Source organism: Lathamus discolor, chromosome 5, assembly GCF_037157495.1.
Source record: "Lathamus discolor isolate bLatDis1 chromosome 5, bLatDis1.hap1, whole genome shotgun sequence".
Classification (NCBI taxonomy): Eukaryota; Metazoa; Chordata; class Aves; order Psittaciformes; family Psittacidae; genus Lathamus; species Lathamus discolor.
The window spans coordinates 29602673-29622629 of NC_088888.1; the positions used below are offsets into that span (position 1 = coordinate 29602673).

The 19957-nt window shown below is 37.0% G+C and overlaps 1 protein-coding gene across 8 annotated transcripts in view; it reads left to right on the forward strand.

Annotated features, from left to right (window-relative positions):
• The window catches only part of RGS7 (regulator of G protein signaling 7), a 285204-nt gene that overhangs the window by 241027 nt on the left and 24220 nt on the right, over window positions 1-19957 (forward strand). For 3 of the 8 annotated variants that reach the window (XM_065680181.1, XM_065680186.1, XM_065680182.1), the window contains exons 10-17: window positions 199-273; window positions 1397-1495; window positions 2237-2298; window positions 3792-3902; window positions 4378-4503; window positions 12391-12577; window positions 15564-15653; window positions 16911-16964. In XM_065680181.1, coding sequence (XP_065536253.1) covers window positions 199-273; window positions 1397-1495; window positions 2237-2298; window positions 3792-3902; window positions 4378-4503; window positions 12391-12577; window positions 15564-15653; window positions 16911-16964 — 804 coding nt within the window. The other 5 variants (XM_065680183.1, XM_065680185.1, XM_065680187.1 and 2 more) reach the window with 3 other exon arrangements.

Sequence of the window (19957 nt, forward strand, 5' to 3'; positions counted from 1 at the left end):
ATGGTACTTGAGATGCTTCCTGAGACTAAATGGCATTTAGGTTTTTGGGACTATTACAGAAAGACATCAAATTATTATATACATCTGGTTATTTATTTTCTTAGCCTTACAAACTGAATAGCAGTATCTCCATGAAAATAGTATGGAGTGCTTTCATAGTTTTTATCCTTGTGCTTTCCCTTCTTTTTCTTTTAATAGCCTGGATGTGTAAACACTACTGAAGTGGATATAAAAAAATCTTCAAGAATGAGAAATCCACATAAAACAAGAAAGGCAAGTACTGTTATTACGTCAAAAGCAGGAGATGGGGGTAATTTATAGCATGAAGTTCCATAGTTTCTTAAAACATTTTTTCTTACAGCTGCACAGAACAAATACATGAACCTACAGTATTATTTCATAAGCTCTTAAATAAATAAGTATTAACAAATTTACTAATACCAAGTAAATGCTATCACTTAAGAAAGTCTTTTGGGAAATACACGGAAAATATGAAAATAAAATTTATCTTTGCGTGCTTTATTCATATTGTTTAGTAGATTGAATAAGGCACGTTGAAATGTTCCTGCTGGTAATTAAGGAAAGATAAATTTAAAGTGCAGTGTAAACTAGAACAGTAATTCTTCTTGTGCTGGTCGTAATTAAAAGGGTGTCTCTAGTTTACAATTTTGCCCCAAATGGTTGACCAGAAATTGCAGAGGAAATTAGCTTCATCTACATTAGTATCCAGACATGAACAGTATGAGCTCTCTAGGGATGTGTAGACAGATCGAAACAACACTTCTTTCAAATCCTTTGTATCTTAATACTGATTCCAGATTCAAAGTACTTCCTTTCAGGTATATGTTTGTATCAACCCATGGAAAAATATGTTTTAAAAAGGAAAGTGGATTTAGAAAAAGTTTTAGCTTCGCTTATTTACTTTAGTGAAAGGTCAAGTTTAGTGTAATTTACCAAGTAGTAATTGCAAATCTGGGAGTCACCTAAATAAGCCGTTATGATTGTCTACCTTTCAGGGTACTGTTTCTTCTTTTCCTACCGGTCATCTCCACTTACCATAATAACTGCCTTTCAGTGTTATCAAATCCCTTTACTATTTGTTTATTATGCTGTTAAATAAAGACTATGTTTACTATGCTGTTAAATAAAGGCTTAATAAAAGTAGATCCTGTGTTCTATGGCATTATGAAATTGTGGGGTTTGAAGAGTCTTTATTTTACACCATGGTATAAAGGCACTATTTTGTCTGAGTGCATGGTTTATTTGCAATTTCTTTACAAAAAGATGATCTTGTCCAACTTCTTGGGCACACTGATCTAAAATGTCACAGTTACTATGGGTATGTGTAGAAATCATTGCCAGAAAGTAACTGTCATTGTTCCATGTTTTTGTGTAGTCTGTCTATGGCTTACAAAATGACATTCGAAGTCACAGCCCTACCCACACACCAGTACCAGAGACTAAGCCACCCACAGAAGATGAACTACACCAAGAGGTTTGAAAAATGACTGCAAACATATACTTTTAAATTACCTTTTTAGGAAGTATGTATAAAACCAAAAATTATCGTAACTCACAGGGGTTTTGTTCTTCAGAATAGATCTAGCAAGTGTTTAGTAGACCTTTTCCTTGTTTCAGCATATATGGATTTAGGTATGTAACTGCTATTAAAACTAGGGAGACAAACCCTGACATTTTTTATATCTTGCATTGCACAATTAAAGGCAGTGAGCAGCAGGCAGACCAGTTTGTGGGCTCTTTGCACAACTAAGCCCATTAGCCCTTTTAGCAGTAGACAGCTTGCTTTTCCTTTTAACACTGATTCAAGATTTGGGAGTATATTTACCTCTCCATGTATGCACATACAGGTTCACAGATTTATCTACTGTTAATGCTTCATGGAACTTTCCTAAGGTGTTAGAATTGAGAGAAGGTAAATGTCAAAAGAATTAGTAGTTCTCTTCAAAAATCTAAAGAAAAAGGCTAATTGGATTTCTGTTGATGAACCTTTAGGGAAAATGTTATAGTGGGTCCTTTTTTTTGTCTCTGTATGTTATTCTCTCTTTGATGGAAAATTCCATTTATTTTAGAACTCCACTGGTTATTTTAACTCAAATATATTTCTCTTCTGTGCCCTAACATAAATTAAGGTTAAATTACAGCCCTAATAAAAACTTATGGAAATGGAATCAAACAATGAATTGCTCACAAAACTCTTTGCCTTCCTTTCTTGCAGATTAAGCATTGGCAAATGCAATTAGACAGACATAGATTAAAAATGTCAAAAGTTGCAGAGAGGTAAGTATATTGTCATGTCTTTTTTTTCAATTAGACTGACAACTATTGGGAAAATATCAGTATGAAAATAGCTTCAAAGAAAGAGGGACAAAGGAGCTCAGGTTTCCTAGAAATAATAGTTGAGATTTCACTTTAAGTGGAAGGTATGAAATTCTTTACTGATAAAAGATGGCCCAGATATTCTGTGATACGTTTATGATAAACCCAAGAGTCACTGAGTGAACCTCTGACCACATGATCACAAGTTTAGTCTTGCACTGGCAGGGAGGCTAAATGGAAATAGGTCTGGGGTTACCATTTTGGTATTTCAAAGGGGCAATCACTGATAAAGGGAGGGAACTGATTGGCAGAGCTGGCTGAGTGAGGAGCCTGGTGATTGAGCAAAGTCTGAGCTTACTTCAGGTCACAGGGTGTAACACTAGTAGGAATCTTTCTCCAAATGAGACCAAAATTTGTCAGGAATGGGCTAGAAAGCAAATAAAATGAAAAGCCCCTTGGAAATATAACTACAGCATATGTAGTGAAGAGGAAGAGAAAAGGAACGCTCTATTTTACTCATCAAGTACAGAGATAGTGAAAATTGAGCTGCATAAGACTTAGTAAAGGAAATTAAGCCAAATACAAATGGTTCTTCATCTTCTCATATATGTTTGTGTGTCTACTTATATTTGTGTATGTATGCATAAACTTAAACCCACACATATATATAAAGAGAACAAGAATATGTGTTTGCTGAACAGTAACAATAGAAATAGAGACTAAATATAATATGTATAGGAATGAAAAAAAAAAGAATATTTGTCCTCATTTGTCCAGAATTTTCAATAATTATGGGGCAAAAGGAAATGGAAAGCAGGAATAAGGGCATGGGAGATGTAAGTTACCAGAATGTGAGCAAAATTTTTTCAAGTGAGTCAGACCAATTCATGAATACTGAAGAATCTGGGGGAAAATGGGCGTTTTTTGGAAAGCAATACACTTGGGAGTAGTGCCATTTGATTAGGAAATACTGAAAATATTAAATGTATTTAAAAGAGGAAGAAAGGAGCCATAGCAGCTGCAGGGCCAATAAATATGACCTGAATGCCATGCTGTGTTTTAGAATAGGTTTTAAAGGAACTGATAATTAAAACCGTAGGGTTATAAAACATGTTCCTTTGTGAAAGCAAATGTGCATGGAAGTGGTTTCTTGATTTAATTTATTAGTGCCTGAAGGACCCCCAAAAGGAGCTATGTGGAAGTAATGGGAAAGTTTGTAATTTATTTTATATTATTTCAGCTCTTGAAAAACCTGAGCCACCCCTCCTTCTTCAGAGGTCCACTTTTAAAAGGCTTGAGCAGACCTACTTTAGCCTGAGCATGTAGCTGACTTTTGAGTATGTGCAGGCCCAGTTACCATGGTTCAGTTGGTGGAAGTAACTTGTTAACTGGGTAAACTGATCAGGTTTCCTCACCTCTTGACATGACAATGTTTGATTCTTTTGTTTTCCTAGTCTATTAGCTTATACAGAGCAGTATTTGGAATATGATCCTTTTCTTGTGCCCCCTGATCCCTCAAACCCTTGGATATCAGATGACACCACTTTCTGGGAACTGGAGGCAAGGTATATAATTTTATTTCTTTTGGACAAAGGGGTATAACAGGCTTTTCTTGAAATGTGAAGATGTCAGACAGAGGTAGGCAAATACTGAGCCAAAAGGGCAATGCAGTATCCTTTTGGTCTTTCCAGCTTTACAGTTTCATAAAATGGGAAGAGCTGTGGATTAATAAATCTGTGTAAAAGTTACAGTAACAAGTTTCCAAGGTTCCCATGTGAGGAAAAAAGATGCCTTTAAAAATCTGATAACATTTCTGAGTTAGAAGTCCTTATTCTTCTGTGTAAATGTGTGCATATTAACTTCATCCTTGTTGCTCATCTCTGCACAGTGCACAGATATGAGCTATCTGGAAAGTGGAAAGCAATCTCGAAGTGAAAAGTCTGTGGCTGAACTTTAGGACTTGGTCTAAATTACAAACACAGAGTATGAGAATACTGAAGTACTGCACATTGTGTGTTTTGTGTTTTTTCAATTCCGTAGCAAAGAGCCAGGACAACAGAGGGTGAAACGGTGGGGGTTTGGAATGGATGAAGCTTTGAAAGACCCTGTGGGAAGAGAGCAATTTCTCAAATTCTTGGAGTCAGAATTCAGTTCAGAAAACTTAAGGTAAACGAGAGTGGCTGGTTTTTACTACCTTGTAAGGTACATTGGTAGGGCTTTTTGTCTGATGCTTTTAATTTTTTGAACCCTTGAAAAATTTTCCTGTCTTACTTCTCAGAATCCATTCATGCACATTGCCTCCTTGCTCCCATATTCAGGCTGAGGGGAAGATTGATACAGTCAGCAGAGACTCAAATGAAGCATATTGGCCCATTCATGTCCACCATTTGGTCAAACTAGCATGTAAGAGGTTTTCTCTCAGCTCATTTTATTAAACAGGTTTAAAACATTGATCTGTTCAAAGCCAGTTCAGTATCTTTTATTAATCCAGTATTATGAGAACAGTAAAACTAAAAGAGAGATTTTCTTAAAAAATAAATAAAGGATTTTAAAGTAAAATTCACAGACTCACTGTTGGTCAGGTCTCTTGGAAACATGGGTCTTTTAAGTATCTCCCACAAGATTCTAGTACCCATGGGTCTAACACAGCAAAAGCAGTGTGATAGCTAGCTCTCAGATTCCTCAATTATCACAAAATGGCAAGGTATTGCTAGTATATGAGATTTAAATACTATTTTCCTTTGAAGTATATACACAGAATTACTTTTAAATGAAGGAAAACAATTATTTGATTCTAAACAATGATAGCCCATCCACTGGCTAATAGCATGTATTGCTGTTGCTGTTCTAAGACATGTTTTGGTAAGAATTACTTCAGAAGGATTAATAACAGCCTTTCTATAGATAAGACAAATTGCACGTAGTAAAAAAAGCATAGATGACATATTTTTCTCTTTATTCCACATTCTTGTCAGATGTCATCTATATCGCTTACCATTTACCAATAGCATAAGGAGTATAAAATCCTATTTGCACACATTCTAGAGCTCAGAAACATCATTAATAACTTTTTTTCTGTGATAGTTCTCAGTCCAAAGTGTTGCAGCATAGTCTTTCATACTAGAGTTACATTTATGTAGCATCTTACAAGACCCATTTAGCATTTTGTGATATTGGTTCATAAATCCTGAGTAATTGCACAGACCTCCTTGTTGTTAATGTGAGTTTATCAGCAGAATAACTGCAGATGGACCATGTTCATATTCAAATATTGAATTCAAACAGGCTGACTGTGTTCATATTCAAACACTGAGTTTTGCATCATAAATGTTTATTGATACTTTAGACCTTATGATGTTTTCCAACTGCTTTGTTTGCCATTACCCCCATGGAAATATGGCCCGATCTGTATGTGTATGTTGATAACTTCATTAGTGAGGGATACAGATTTTTTTTTTTTAATTAAAAAATACAGGCTATGAAATGAAATTTTAAAAATCAGAATAATAACAAGAAAAGAAAAGGTAACTTTTTTATTTCAAGAGCATCCTGGTAATTCCTTATGCAGAGCAGCTGTTCAAACGTGAACCTCTCCCACTCAGTGTGTGCTGCACTTTATGCTTTTCTGTGATTAATTTGTCTCTCTGCCAACTAGACTGTTACCCACATAATCCCTAGGTCTTTCTTCTAATCCTATTTACAACACTAACCACAGGCAAACTGCAAGTGACTGATCCAGAAAAAATTCCCTAGAGAAATTTGTCCAGAGCTCATTCCTTGACATGCTGTCTACTTTTCTGTCTCTCTGAATTCTTATACTGGCATGATAAATTATAATATCTGAGCAAAGGTGAATCTGAGCTTAAAGTTTGTCTCTGGCAAGAATCAGGCAGGGAATCAAACTTGCATTGAAAAGGTGCTTTCTGTGATTATTAGCTGAAGGAAAACTGCCTCACAAGCTCAGAATTATGTTTATAAATTCTCAAAATGTAAGGAAATCAGTCCAGTATTTGGTTCACACAGTAAAGTCAAGTTAGAAAACATGATTTTTTAAAGCCTGTTATGTGTGGGAGTCATAATGTTACAGATCTCAGTAAAAGAAATTAAAAGCTTGACGTTTTCAGGCATTATGTCTGAATAAAGCTGAAATTGAAAAAATCACCTATGTCTTTGCTCACCCTTTAACCCCATGGCGGCAATTTGGTTTTATTTAGGGAAGATTTTTTTGGATTTGACAGCCACCATGAGAAAAAGATTCATTTCTGTCCATATCTTCCCACTCCAACAAAGTGAGCTTGAGTCAGTGGCTGGCTCTTGTCCTTTTTAGAGATCTAATAGTGATAATGATAATTTACAACAAGTACAGTCAAACCTACACTGAGATAGATAGCTGTGACCTTGAATTCAAGCTACCAAGTGCAGTACACAGGATACAGCAGGGGACTGCAGACACTACAGAGAGGTTCAGTATTAGCTGATTATGAGTCTCCCACCTCGCTTTGGTGAAAGAAATACTGAAACTGTGAAATAAGTCTACCAGATTCATCTTTTCTATTCTAGTGTGATAATGTTACATAGCTAAATATCCCAGTGTTACTATTTCGTTAACTTGAACTGTGAGTGCCTAAACTGCCTGAGAATCTCATTCTTACTGGATATAGATGCTGTCCTAAGAAACAGAACAAGGATGGAGAAACTTGAGCTGTGAGTTAAAACTAGGAGCAGAATAATGATTAGGAATGCAACCAGGTTTCACCTTATTCTATCTCAGGGCTTTTTTCTTTACCTGTAAATTGGGATTAATAGTATTTCACTCTGTAATGGGGTGTTTTAAAGCATAGCAAAGTAATAAAACTGTCTAAGCAGTTCTCTCAGTGTGGTAGCTCCATTACAGTGACTGAAGTTTGCTAGCCCCCAGTTTGGATTCTGCATTCACCTAATGAAGGCTATGACTTGTAATCTCTTGTTAGCATGCAGATTTTTTTGGAGGGATTGCTTTGCATGCTGCTCACTATACAAAACAAAGAGCTAATGAAACATACAATTTGGATAGTAGATTTATAAGTTTCCCACTACCTATTACAAAAATGGTGGCCATTGTTTAAAATTCATAAGATGCAAGTTTGAGCATGATCCAACACTACCAAGCATGGTCACAAAGCTGTCCAAGCACTGAAAAAGGACTTTTTAAAGACAGCAAGATAATGAAATTAATCTTACTGCAATATGGCACCTGTAAACCCAATTTCATTACAAAAGAAAGAAAATCCCCATTCCTCTCCACATCTTTGCTTTGCCTGTAGTGCTGCAAAATTCTTTGGAAAGTTAGTATGCGTATGCTCGCTGTACTTTTGCTCCCCAGTGGTTGTTTTGTAGGAATTGCAGCCTAGATCTAAACAGTTTCAGGTCTGCCAAACTGAAAGCCTGTCCAAGTCATTACACAGTATTGCACTAGGTGTGATCTCCAAGGCAGAACTAAGACTGCAGTAGCCTCCTAGGATAGTGAAAGGAGACTGGTGTCAGGACATCTTCCATGATAGGCAGAAGGAAAAGCCACTGGCCTCCTTGCCCCTTCCTTTGATTCTTATTCATTAGCTTCCATAATATATGCGTAAATAGGGAATAGGGACTTTGAGTTCTGTTTTTCCCCAAAAAGAATAGAGGGACTAAAGACTTAGCTAGATTTAAATGTTTTCTCTCAATGAATTTTCTCTGACCATCTCCCTGCAGGCCGAGATTTTGTGAGGTGCTTATTTCGGACTCATCCATTAAAGCTGTAGAAATGTTCTCTACATAGAGATAGAGGCTTCCGTTATGTCCCATATTAAAAAAAAACCCAAAGCCTAGCATATGCACTACTGAACATTTGCAGTTGTGTCTACAATGTGATTCAGTCATACTGCTTAATTTTATGTTTAATTTACTTCAGTGTTTCTGGCTATTCTTTTAACACCATAACAATGCTTTTACTGGAGAGGAGGGAGAATGGTGCTGTAAAATCTTTTTAATACAGCCTGTATCACTTTCATTTTTTTAGTTTATTCCTGATAACCACTCTTGATGACCTTAAATGTAAGACATTTCTGTTTTCTCTGATGGTGGAGGTGTTCTGCATGTTATAAAGTATGAAGATTGATTGACTGTCCTTGATGTCTGTCCTGCAAGTCTGAGCAGAAGTGTTGGTAATGATACTTTCCCACACTGTGTGGGAACTGATAATGTTTATCCTTCACACTGTTTATTACATCGATTATGAGGCCCTGTTTTGGGTGCTAATAACTTGACCAAAATTTAATCCTCAAGACTGAAATTGCCTGTGCTTTTTTTCTAGTTCAGACTTAAGCTTAAACTCCATGTCCCAGCAATGTTGCCACTTCTGCAGATTAGATAAGGAACTAGTTGCAAGATTAAATGTTTTTCTCTGTCATTATCTTGAAGATCTTCAGCCCTACCACATCTTGAAGCTTGAAGTTGTACATGACAAGAAGGTGGACACTAGGAATCAGAGTAGTCTTTCCTGTCTCTAAAAAAAAAATAGTAGCTGATTTTCTCCATGGAGTTTGTTAAGGTTTTTGTTTGCTTTTGCTGAAAATGCTGAATGGTCTGCCCCCTGACCTGTTGCATCACATGCACTGGGTGCAAAGCCCACATAATTCCCCCGTTGTTGTCTCCACACTGCCTAAAGCTCACACATTTTGTGGAGAATCACTGAAGCCTTCCTCTCACTCTGTGTTTCCGTGTGCTAAGTTGAACTGATTAGCTTGATCTGAGATCTGCTGATGGCTACATCTGACATTTTGGTCAGTTAATGGGACAGAACCTGTGTTGCAGCTGTGCTGCATATCTGGCAATGCCAGCATCACTTTGAAAGTAGTCCAGCTGGAGGACATAATCCCTAGATGTCTTGCAACATGAGTCTTACCATGTCATGTGGCTGGATGTATAACTGTCATATGCTATACACTGTCACTCGGCTACACATCTCGTGTGTGACCCAGTGTGAGGCAGCCCAAATGCTGCGACAGAAGACAACAGTAAGGTTTAGATCAAGCTACTTAGGTCTCTATTCAAATTATATTGAGCAGCTTCTAGAGAGGTCTCACAGACTCCACTTCAGCTTCATTTGTGCTATTGGTTGCCATGGGATATTCAGAAAAGTTATTTTTGAAGATGCAAGAAGTGGCAGCCTTATTTCTGGAATTTCCTAACTTTGCATATTTGACTTTAACTCTGTGGGAGGAGGGCAGGCATTTTTTTTTTTTTTTTTTGAAAAATCAGTAAGTAGATTGAAATGTTAAGAAGTGTGTTAGCTGTAAAGCACCCTAGACATAACATACCACAAAAATCAGCATTTTCTTCCCACTTTACAGAGGTTTCTATATTTAGAGCCCCACAGTTTCAATAGGGATTTTGAATGCTAATGTTAGAAGGTGTAGTGGTTTAAACAAAAGTAATCCATAAATCATGCAGTCGCTCTCTCACTCCCCCCCTTCGTTTCCTCCCACTACTCCTGGAGGGACGGAGAGGAGAATCGAAAAGAATGCAACTCCCACAGGTTGAGATAAGAACAGTTTAGTAATTAAGGTATAACACAAATCACTGCTGCTACCACCAATATTAATAATGATAACGGAAATAACAAGAGGAAAGAATACAGCACCTCAACACCAGCCGACCAATAGCTCACCCCACTCCCCCGAGCCGAGCACTGACTGATACCTCCTCCAACCCTGCAGTCCCTAGCCCTTCCGGGTAACTCCCAGTTACATCCTGGGCATGACGTGCTGTGGTATGGAATACCTCTTTGGCTAGCTTGGGTCAGGTGTCCTGTCTCTGCTTCCTCCCGGCCTCCCCTCCTCCCTGGCAGAGCATGAGGCTCACAAAGTCCTTGGCCAGACCAAACATTCGAGCAGCAACTGAAAACATCGGTGTTATCAGCACTGTTCCCAGGCCAAAAGATCAAAACACAGCACTGCACTAGCTACTAAGAAGGAGAAAAATAACTGCTACTGCTGAACCCAGGACAGAAGGGTAAAATAAAACTATTCTATCCAAGAGATGGTGTTCAGCCTCTAAGGATCTGTCTATACAACCTGCCTATTCTATGCTGGAAGTTGAATGTGTCCTCAAATAAGTTAAATTTATCTTCCATCTATTTCCCCCTAATTGAGTATAACCTGCTATATGGAAACAGGTTACCCGCAAAAGAAAACAGCATCCTAAGGCATGTTTGTGGTGACTGCCAGAAGTACTGGCAGTGATATAATGGAACAAACTAGAATGTGACAGCTTTGAGCTAGACCCTGTTTTTACAAAGAACATCCTTCCCTTTCATTTTTCTATTCCTTACCTGACTTTGACATATATGAGTAATCAGTCAGTCCCAGAAGATGCATTTGAAGGGGTAAGCACTGCAGGATACACACTTTTAAATGCAAATATCAAAAGCAGCTTAAGGAAGCCAGAGTAGGTTGCCTGAATTTGACAGTTTTAGTTGCCTGAATTTGACAGAATTAGTTTGTGAGCTGTGCAGTTTTTAAAGTTGAGTTATGAGGCCTCTATGCTTGCTGCATTGCCATCAGATTCTCATGATACTTCCTCAGGCTCTGTGCCAATCTATGTTCAATTCACATTGCAGTTCACAGGAATAAGTGATGCTACCCAGAATTTTTTAAACTGAAGTTCTGTTGGCACAGACTCCCTTTGTGACCTTGAGAAGCCATTGTACATTATTACATTATTAACACATTAGCAAAACTGGAACAATATTACTTCTCTTTCTCTTGGAGAATCTTAAGGGATCAATAGATAGAAAGATTGTGCTTAGATACCATGGAAATTGAAGAGTGTAGAGATACCTGAAACTCATCTCAGTAGAGTGAAGCCATAATGGCTTGTGAGCAATGAGCATGGGATCCTTCCATCTGTGCTACAAAGAAGTTTCAAAACACGGCTATGAAGGACTAATTGCTTTCTGCAATCATCACAAGTAAAGGATGTCTTACAAGAGGAATGCTGTAAGGTTTCATTTGCTATGCTTTACTATGCTCTTTTAAGAGTTGTTGCAATAACTATATTTGAATTTGGATTGAGGGTGGTATCATTTTCCTTTCTTGGGAGGGTCTGAGTACAGTTCCTTCACCCTGTCCCATCTTTGTTTAACTAAGGTAAGAAAACTGTTTGATGTCACAAAGCAAGCCTGGCATTGTCTAAGCATTGGGTCCTAGTTGAATTTAGAATTATTTTATGCAGTGAGCTAGTCTGAACACCCATAGAAGAAATAATGATAAAACAATCATAATAGCAAATGAAAAGTAATTATCAAACATTTAGCTAGCCAGCTGTGTTCTCAAAGTGCTCAAGATCTTTTTAGTGATCCCGCTCCAGACTGAGTGCAAAGGATACAACGAACTGCCGTGCGCTCTACGTAGCTGCCCAGTGTTGGTTTGCTCAGAAGCAGAAAAGGAGAGAGAATGGGTACTTCCATTCATCATTTTAGTAGAAATATGCATAGGAATACAATACTGAAGAAAGAAATTAAATTATAGTGAGCAAAACAAATGCTTTACCAGTTTCTACATGATTTGTGAAGTAATGGTAACAAAATTACACGGTTTATAGTTTAGCAGGGCTCCGAGAGATTCATGTAGATAGCAAGAACATAAGTTCTCATTATTTTTTGAAAGAATGTAGAAAAGCAGTAGATTTATAGGCAATATAAGCGCTGTGGTTCAGGTGAAATGAAATCTCGGTTTAATTCCAGTTGAATGAAAACTTTCCCATAAGCAAGTGACACATACGTAAATAATGAAGGATTTTCCACCCGTCTCATGAAGAGGCTTGTAATAATTGCTTCTCAACATGGTTGGATTGCCTAAGACAGTATATCAGAATGCTGATCCCCACATAAAATCACAGATTTTTCTTAATTTAGCATGGTTTAGATTAAAACTTCAGTTCATTATTTATTTTTTCTTGAGAGCAATGAAAAGTTTGAACTCTTCATTAATGATTATACTGAATTGGACATCAAGATGCCGTATTGTGCCACAGGTTCTGGTTAGCAGTAGAAGACCTGAAGAAGAGGCCTATCCGTGAAGTTCCTACTCGCGTCCAAGAAATCTGGCAAGAATTTCTTGCTCCAGGTGCACCCAGCGCTATCAATCTAGATTCAAAAAGTTACGACAAAACCACGCAGAATGTAAAGGACCCTGGAAGATACACATTTGAAGATGCTCAGGTCAGTTTGCATTCCTGTTTGGAGACATTTGAAATAGAATATTGTCTAGTGAAATGTATTTACAGAGGAATAAGATATATTTGGGAATTAAATGGTAATGCTGTTTTTAAAACACCATTTGGCAATGCAAATGAGTAATATTCTTTCTTTCCTGAGGCCTATGAATTATTAAAACTCTTCATGAAACTTCTGCACCTGGTATGGAGTCACCAAGTGACTTCAAATAAAGCACAGCATTTGGTGCAGTGAAAATGGTATTTTCATGTTCTTGTTTTTTAATTCTCTTATTCAGTCACACTTAAAGTTTCCCCCCCACACACAGTTTTTAGTTCTCAAGATCTCCCTTTGAAAGACTTATCTTCATACAGACTCAAAATCAATTCTTGCAATGCACATCCAAAAGTGTTGTTATCGTTTGTAGGATTCATAGGTTCCTGTCATGAAAAGAATATGACCCATGTGAGAAATAACGTTTCGTAACAGCTTGTGCAGAAGTATCATATTTCATGGATGCATATTCTATACCTTATTAAACTACTATCTACAAAACATGGGGCAAAGATCCTAAAGATCTTTTCTTCAGTAATCAGTATTACAACAGTAAAGAATAGTCTGTAAATGTCTGATTTGTCTTTTGGGGGTCTGATTTAGTCACAATTTGAATTCTATCATCAAAAGATACTCTTCACCAGAGCTATATTTGTGAAAGGGCTTATATTTTTGAGTTAGGAATTAAAAGTTAAAAAATCAGAATGGTAAAATAGAACTCTGGGTTTTCCTCAGAAGAAAAACCAATTACATCTGCATTAAATGTGACACTTCATATAACTTATAACTTAATATTTCATCTTTGCAGACTTCTGAGAAAACCAATAGAAAATAATTGGATTCACAGTAAAAGCAGTAGAACTGGTACCATCCTCCTTTTTTCATCAGCAGCCCAGTGATGAAAATTTAATTATTAATGCAAAGTGAAATGGTGTCAAAAGGAGATATTGAGATCATATCCCTGCAGAATTTCTACAGCTTGATTATTAGGTCATCATCTTGGGAGTCAGGAGATGGTGCTGCAAGTCCCACAGAGGAGAGAAGGGAATTGAATTGGGACTTTCTACTTTTTTGGCAAAGTGTGTCTGCCCTAAATAGGAGGGAGATTAATTCTACCACCTAGAATAATTACCTATAATACAACAATAATGTTTTCATTAGATGCTATGTCATGCTCAATGTTTTGAAGTACTCTGCCTTAAGCCAGACACATAGGTTTTGCTTGCATCTGCTGACCCCCATGAGAGTTAGGAATGCAGCATATAGCGAAGACTTAAATTGCACAAATAAACAATCTAGCAAGATTAAAGGTTTTAAAAAAATATGTCTTTGCAGTTGAGTCAGTAAAGGACAATTGAATTCCCTGACAGTATCCAATTTATGTTTTCTTAATAGGTGTAAAATTTCAACACCATTTTACTTCCAGATCTCTCTGGGGTGTTTTTTTTTTTTTTTCCTTCATTTATGAAAGGCATGGAATATGCAGCCCTTATGGAAGTAGGACTTTTCCTCCTGTCAGACTTCTGCTTATTTGATCCAGTTCAGCATACACCTTGAAGCTGGAAGCCTCCATTTCTCTGGGAAAGGGGGCAGACTGTACCTGTGGTGTTCTGATTTGAAGCTTTAGGACCTTGTTACTGAATGTGCCACCTGAAGTGGCAGGGTTTTGTCAGAGGTAGGGCTCTGCCTCTGCAACAGGCTCTTTATGGCTTGTCAGTTGAGAAGAGACCACTTATAAGTCATTCTGGCAGTCAGGAGGTTTAACTGTGGTTAAAAATGTTTTGAAAAGCATTTCCAGACTTGAAAGATGGCATCATGGAACTCCGCGTCAAATGAAAGTGATACATAAGTAAAAATAGACTGATTGGGCTAAATAACATCCAGCCTCAATTCTCAGCTCATGTATATTAACAATACAGCCTAATTTATTCTTGCTTTTACAGGATTGATTTTTTGCATAGAAATAACATTCTAATTCCTATTACCATTGATATGTAGCACAGGAGCAAAGTCATTTTTTCTTTCTGTTGGCTGTATTGGCTGCTTTTGTGGAAACGGAGTGGAATAAAAACTCCCCGAATTAACCAACCGAAGTTTTGAATATATACCAGCATTTCTCTCCTTAGTGCAAGAAATACAATGAAAGGCACTTAGAATCATTTGCAGCGTTTCTAATACTAAAAAGGTTTAAAACCTGCTTTAATTTAACCTTGCCCTAATTTTCAAGCAAGGTCGTTTGGTGGGTTTTAGGTTTTGTTTGGATTTTTCTTTCCTATTCTCTAATTTTATGCAGTACCAAACTGATAAACAGTATTTATTTTACAGTTTATTTGTTGTTTTCTGGTTGCTGCTACAAGTTTCCTACAGTAAAAAGTAGGGTTTAAGTAAAAAATAAACCAGATATAGCTAACACAATTCAGTGGATTGTTTAAAAATACTTTGGGTGGTATTTCCTATTTTTATAGCTTTTTCTACAAATCTCTCTCTTAATATTATAATTAGGTCTAGAGTTATAGTGTCCTACATCATAGGCTGTTCATTTTTCATATTTCACAGAAATTAGAATGCTCAAGAAAACCCAAAAAGCTTTAGAAACTCTCCATGTCATTTGTTTTCTGGATAAGGTTTTCCAAATTTTCATATGCCTCTGAAGAATAAACACTTGGAAGTTGAATTAGCCTGGTTTTCAATTTGCATATGTATTTTCCTTATTATATTGTCAGCTGAAAAGCAAACTAAATATCTGTTCAGAGGATGTTTTCAAGAGTAGCAAGGGGATATCCTCTCTAAAGTAACCTGCTATCCTGTAAGTCTTCCTATTCAAAATAGTGCTAGCTGGTATACATTCCAAACTGAATGTATATAAATGAATATGTCTGCCTCTTATTTTACTTAAGTCTTCTTTTATAGGAGTAACAGCTCCTTCTTTCCCTTTCAGGAGCACATTTACAAACTGATGAAAAGTGATTCTTATCCTCGTTTTATACGATCCAGTGCCTACCAGGAGCTGCTACAGGCCAAGAAAAAGGTATTGGTCCATCTTGCCTTTGTCTTGCCACTGTGCAAAGCAGTGGTTATGTTTGCAACAATACTCAGTCTTCTCTCCCCCGTGCCAGTGCAACTGGATATCTGGTAGGTGACCAGCTTGGCGTGTTTGGAGGGTCACATACACACAGGAGTTCGATATACATATATGTGTATATATCCTGCATGTGGGCATGTTTCAATAAGTTAATCTAGCAAAACTTATTTTTATTTTTACATCCCATATTGTACTGTTTTCTCTGTTATGAAGCACCTTAAGTTGCAAAGTGCTTTACAAATACATTAAAAAAATAAAATAAAATCCCAGAAGAATAGTCTTTCATGTTTGCAAGTTTGCTTATGTAATAGTTGTTGTTCTCTTTATTCCACCTATAAACAGAATGCGTTTAGAAACAATCTTATTCATATAAATAACTTCTAATTTCAACTATAAATACAGGGGCTTCCTAATTCTCTTTCTTTCCCTATTATTACATGAATAGTTTTGAGTAGGGTAGGAATCTGACTTAAAAGACTGATCATGTCACACTTCAGCAAACAGAAGCTCATGTCTTGGTATGTAATATTTTATTAGAGAAGTCCAGATTATGGAATGAGTTTTGAATAAACACAGCCCAGAGTATGTGGAACAGCTTGTGCAATACAGATTTCTATCATGATAAAAACTTTTATTAGTGGGCTCTAAATAGTAATCTGCTAGAATCAGCTGGGAGCCCTGTGCCTTGCAAAATCAGGGCCCTGATCATTACTGGAACAAGGTAGTTACTAACACCATAGCATTCTACTGTTTATAATGACAACCTAAAATTATATGAAAGTACTGTGTGATTTTGTTTTTTGTTCAAACATTGATTTCTGAAGATCCAATATAGAGAGAGATGTTGAAAATACCAGAAAGCTACAACTGTCCGTGTGAAGTCCTTAAGTTTGTGAATGTCAGTTCATTAACACAAGATGTGCACTTCATTATTTCTTTTTATTTTCAGTTTTTCTTTAAATCAAACCAGTTCAATCCCCATGATTTTTTTTTTGTTGAATACTCTATCTGCTTTGCCCATCCCCTGTTTTTCAGATTCCCATAGCTTCATACCTGTGTTTGCTTCCTGATTTATACAAACCTTGTTTTGCAGTCCATTGTTTCATCAGTCTTTCTTTTCTACTCCATTTTTTCTTGCTTTTCTTTTTCTTGTCCTTTTTATTTTGTTTTCTTTTTTATTATTATTATTATTTTAAATTTAAGTTGGAAAACACTCTGGATCGTCGAACATCTTTTGAGAAATTCACACGCAATGTGGTAAGTTTGTTGCCTCGGAAGACTAGTAAACTTGATGGGACATCCTTCTCCCCTTCCCCTCACTGACCCTAATTTCCCTTTTTGCTTATTTAACTTGACAGTTAAAAGTGTATTCATCACAGTTTGTGAATTTTCCTAGGAATGTCAGTTTTATAATGTGCTTTCATTATAACCCCTCCTCCCTAGTCCCTTTCCCACTGACCTCAATAGTCTCACATGGAGGAATGGACCTTTGGGAGCCATTATTTTTGCACTGGGAAGCATGAAATTATTCACTTTTTATTATTATTTTTTTTAAATTGTAGAATCTGTGAAAACCTGCTTGGTGTTGTTCCTTTTTCTGGTACTTCCAAAAATACTGAGTCTAACACTGTTTGAATACATTAGACTTCAATGCTCTCTCCTTTTCATTAAACTAAAAAGGAGCTTGTCCTTTCTTTATTTTTTTTTATTTTTTTTAATTTGGCACAGGGAAAAATAAGCAATAATAATTCTCCCATCTTCCTTAATGTCTAGCACAGCTTCTTCTGGACCAAAGAATTCATGCTGATGGTGTGCAAGGGTTTGATTGGGATTTCATTTTGATAATGGACTAGAAGAACTAATTTTTTTAATACATAATTTTCAGAAGCTGTTTCACAAAGGTAAAAATGAAGGCTGGTAACTTTGCAGTGGGCATTCTCCTGCCACCTGCCAAAAGATCCGCTGATTTCCTGATATGTGGGATTCTTTTTACTTATCCAGTTTCTTTGGACTTTTTTAAACATTGTGAAAGTGCAAACTAAAGCATTCAACGCATTTATTTTTGTAGGGCAGAAACATCCCTATTTTCCCATGCCATAAAAACTGTACACCAACACTGAGGGCGAGCACTAACCTGTTATGAAAGAGGTAGAAAGATCTTGGATTATACTCAAGTTTGTCTGCATTGTCTGTTGAATTGTGCAGGTGGTGATGCTGCTGTGTGTGTGTGTGCGTCCGTGGCTTTTTTGTGACCTGGTTAGTGGAGCTGTGTGTATTGAAATTAAAAATATGAGAGCTTTCAGCAAAGATCATGGTTTTTGTTTTTTAGTTCCTAGGGAAGGAGAAGCAGTTCTCAGAAACTGCCTCCTGCATAATGAGGCTCAAGAGTATTTCTTCCACTATTTAAAATATATATATGTATATATATACTTTCTAGTAACCAAAAAAATAAACACAGTGAAAGAAGAAAGTTTTGTGAGGCTGTGGGAATATCTCACATGTTAAAACAAAACCATAATTCTTTAACCTTTCTTATAGGTAAAGGCTTCCTGTAATATGCTTTGAATCCACTGTAATCAGGAAGAAATTTGGATTCAATGGGACAAAGTCAGTAAAGGACACTAAAAAGTAAATAAACAGTCACAAAGGAAACTATCTCAACGATTGAAACAAAAACCCCTCTATTTTGCATGGTGGTGTTGCCATAGCATGTTGCAGTGTGATTTGTGTGTTGTCTAAGCAGGTTGATCGGCAAAACAACATTGTACATGATAACATTGTACGTGATAATTACATGACAATCCCATAGGAAGTTTCATATTAATAAAGAGCCTATGTTAATAAAAGAGAGTGTGGAGAGTAGGTAGTATATCTGGGACCTCTGAGAGTCAGGCTTGTTCCCAGTCACGGTGCCTGGCAAGCATCAATAACAACTTTTATTCATGAGAGTTTAAATAGCCTACAGATCAGGAGCTGGTTGTGGTAAAGAGTATGTAAACAGATAGCTATGAGGAAAAAAAAATAGCAAGCTGCAGACAGATATGAGGAGAATACAGCACAAAAAGGGAAAAGCTGAAGACAGACTGGGAGGCACTAAGAGGACTCTGATAATCCCTCTTAGAGCAGTGTTACTGATCAACCAGCAGTTCTGTGCACAAACACTGAAGCATTATGCCCTGCAGGTGTGCCCAATTTTCATCGTGCTAATCTCAGGGCAGAAGTACCAGAATAGCAGGATGCCAGAGATGCAAGGCAGGCCCAATAAATCAGCTGTGAGCTAGAAATGGGAATGAGGATTTCTGGATGTGAAGTGTTAGTGCTTCAGTAGAAGAGGGTGGTTGTTTTTTCACAGAGCAAGCTATAAAATAAAAACTGTGGTTTTGCTTTTCCTCAAACTACTACCTGTGAATCCGGGTGGAGTCTGTCAAGTCGTGTCAGGTATGAAAGGAAAACATGTCACTGCTAGACCTATATCCTCCATTAGATTGGCAGCTCTGAGGCTTGCAAATTAATCCACTCTGTCAGGGTGCTCAGGCGCAAACCTTTTCTCCAAGACAACTGACTTCACATCACCCACTGCCCCAGGAACCCTTGCCACCAGGCATCCTTGTTCTTCTATTTTTTTTTCCCAGTTATGATGAGTTTGTAATATGCAATTATCTACCCCGGTACAGCAGGGTATGAGGAAAATGTTTCTCAGAATATCCCACAGTGTACTGATTAACTTGTTCAACTGTGAAGTGAGGGACTGTGGTATAGATCTGTTCTTCTGATTAATACAGAAAATAGGTGTGAAACAGGTCTTCTACAACCTGGATAAATGCTGTCATTTCTGAATGATTCAGTTAAATGAAAATTACAATTTCTCTTCTGCTCTGATGGTTTAGAAAATTTAGACTGATCTTCACTTTTTTTTTTCCTCACTTATATCAAAGTGGGTTTGTATTGAACTAAATTAGACCTCAGCTTTTTCCATTTGAAGTGTTTAAAAAACCCCAGGAACCTTGCTTTTATCTAGGGACTGAACCTGAGAAGTTGACCTCATAATTCATAACCTGATTTTTTAAGACAAAGACTATAAGAGGCTCCTGATCAGTGATACCTGAAAGTGGATTATACTTGCTACATAAAGCATTTGTTAAAGTAGAAAGTTTAGAAACTTTGTAAAGACAATCCCTCTGCACTACTCCTTGAGTTAAGTGTAAATAACCTAGTATATTGAGTCATTGTTCTAGTCTGATGGGGAAAAT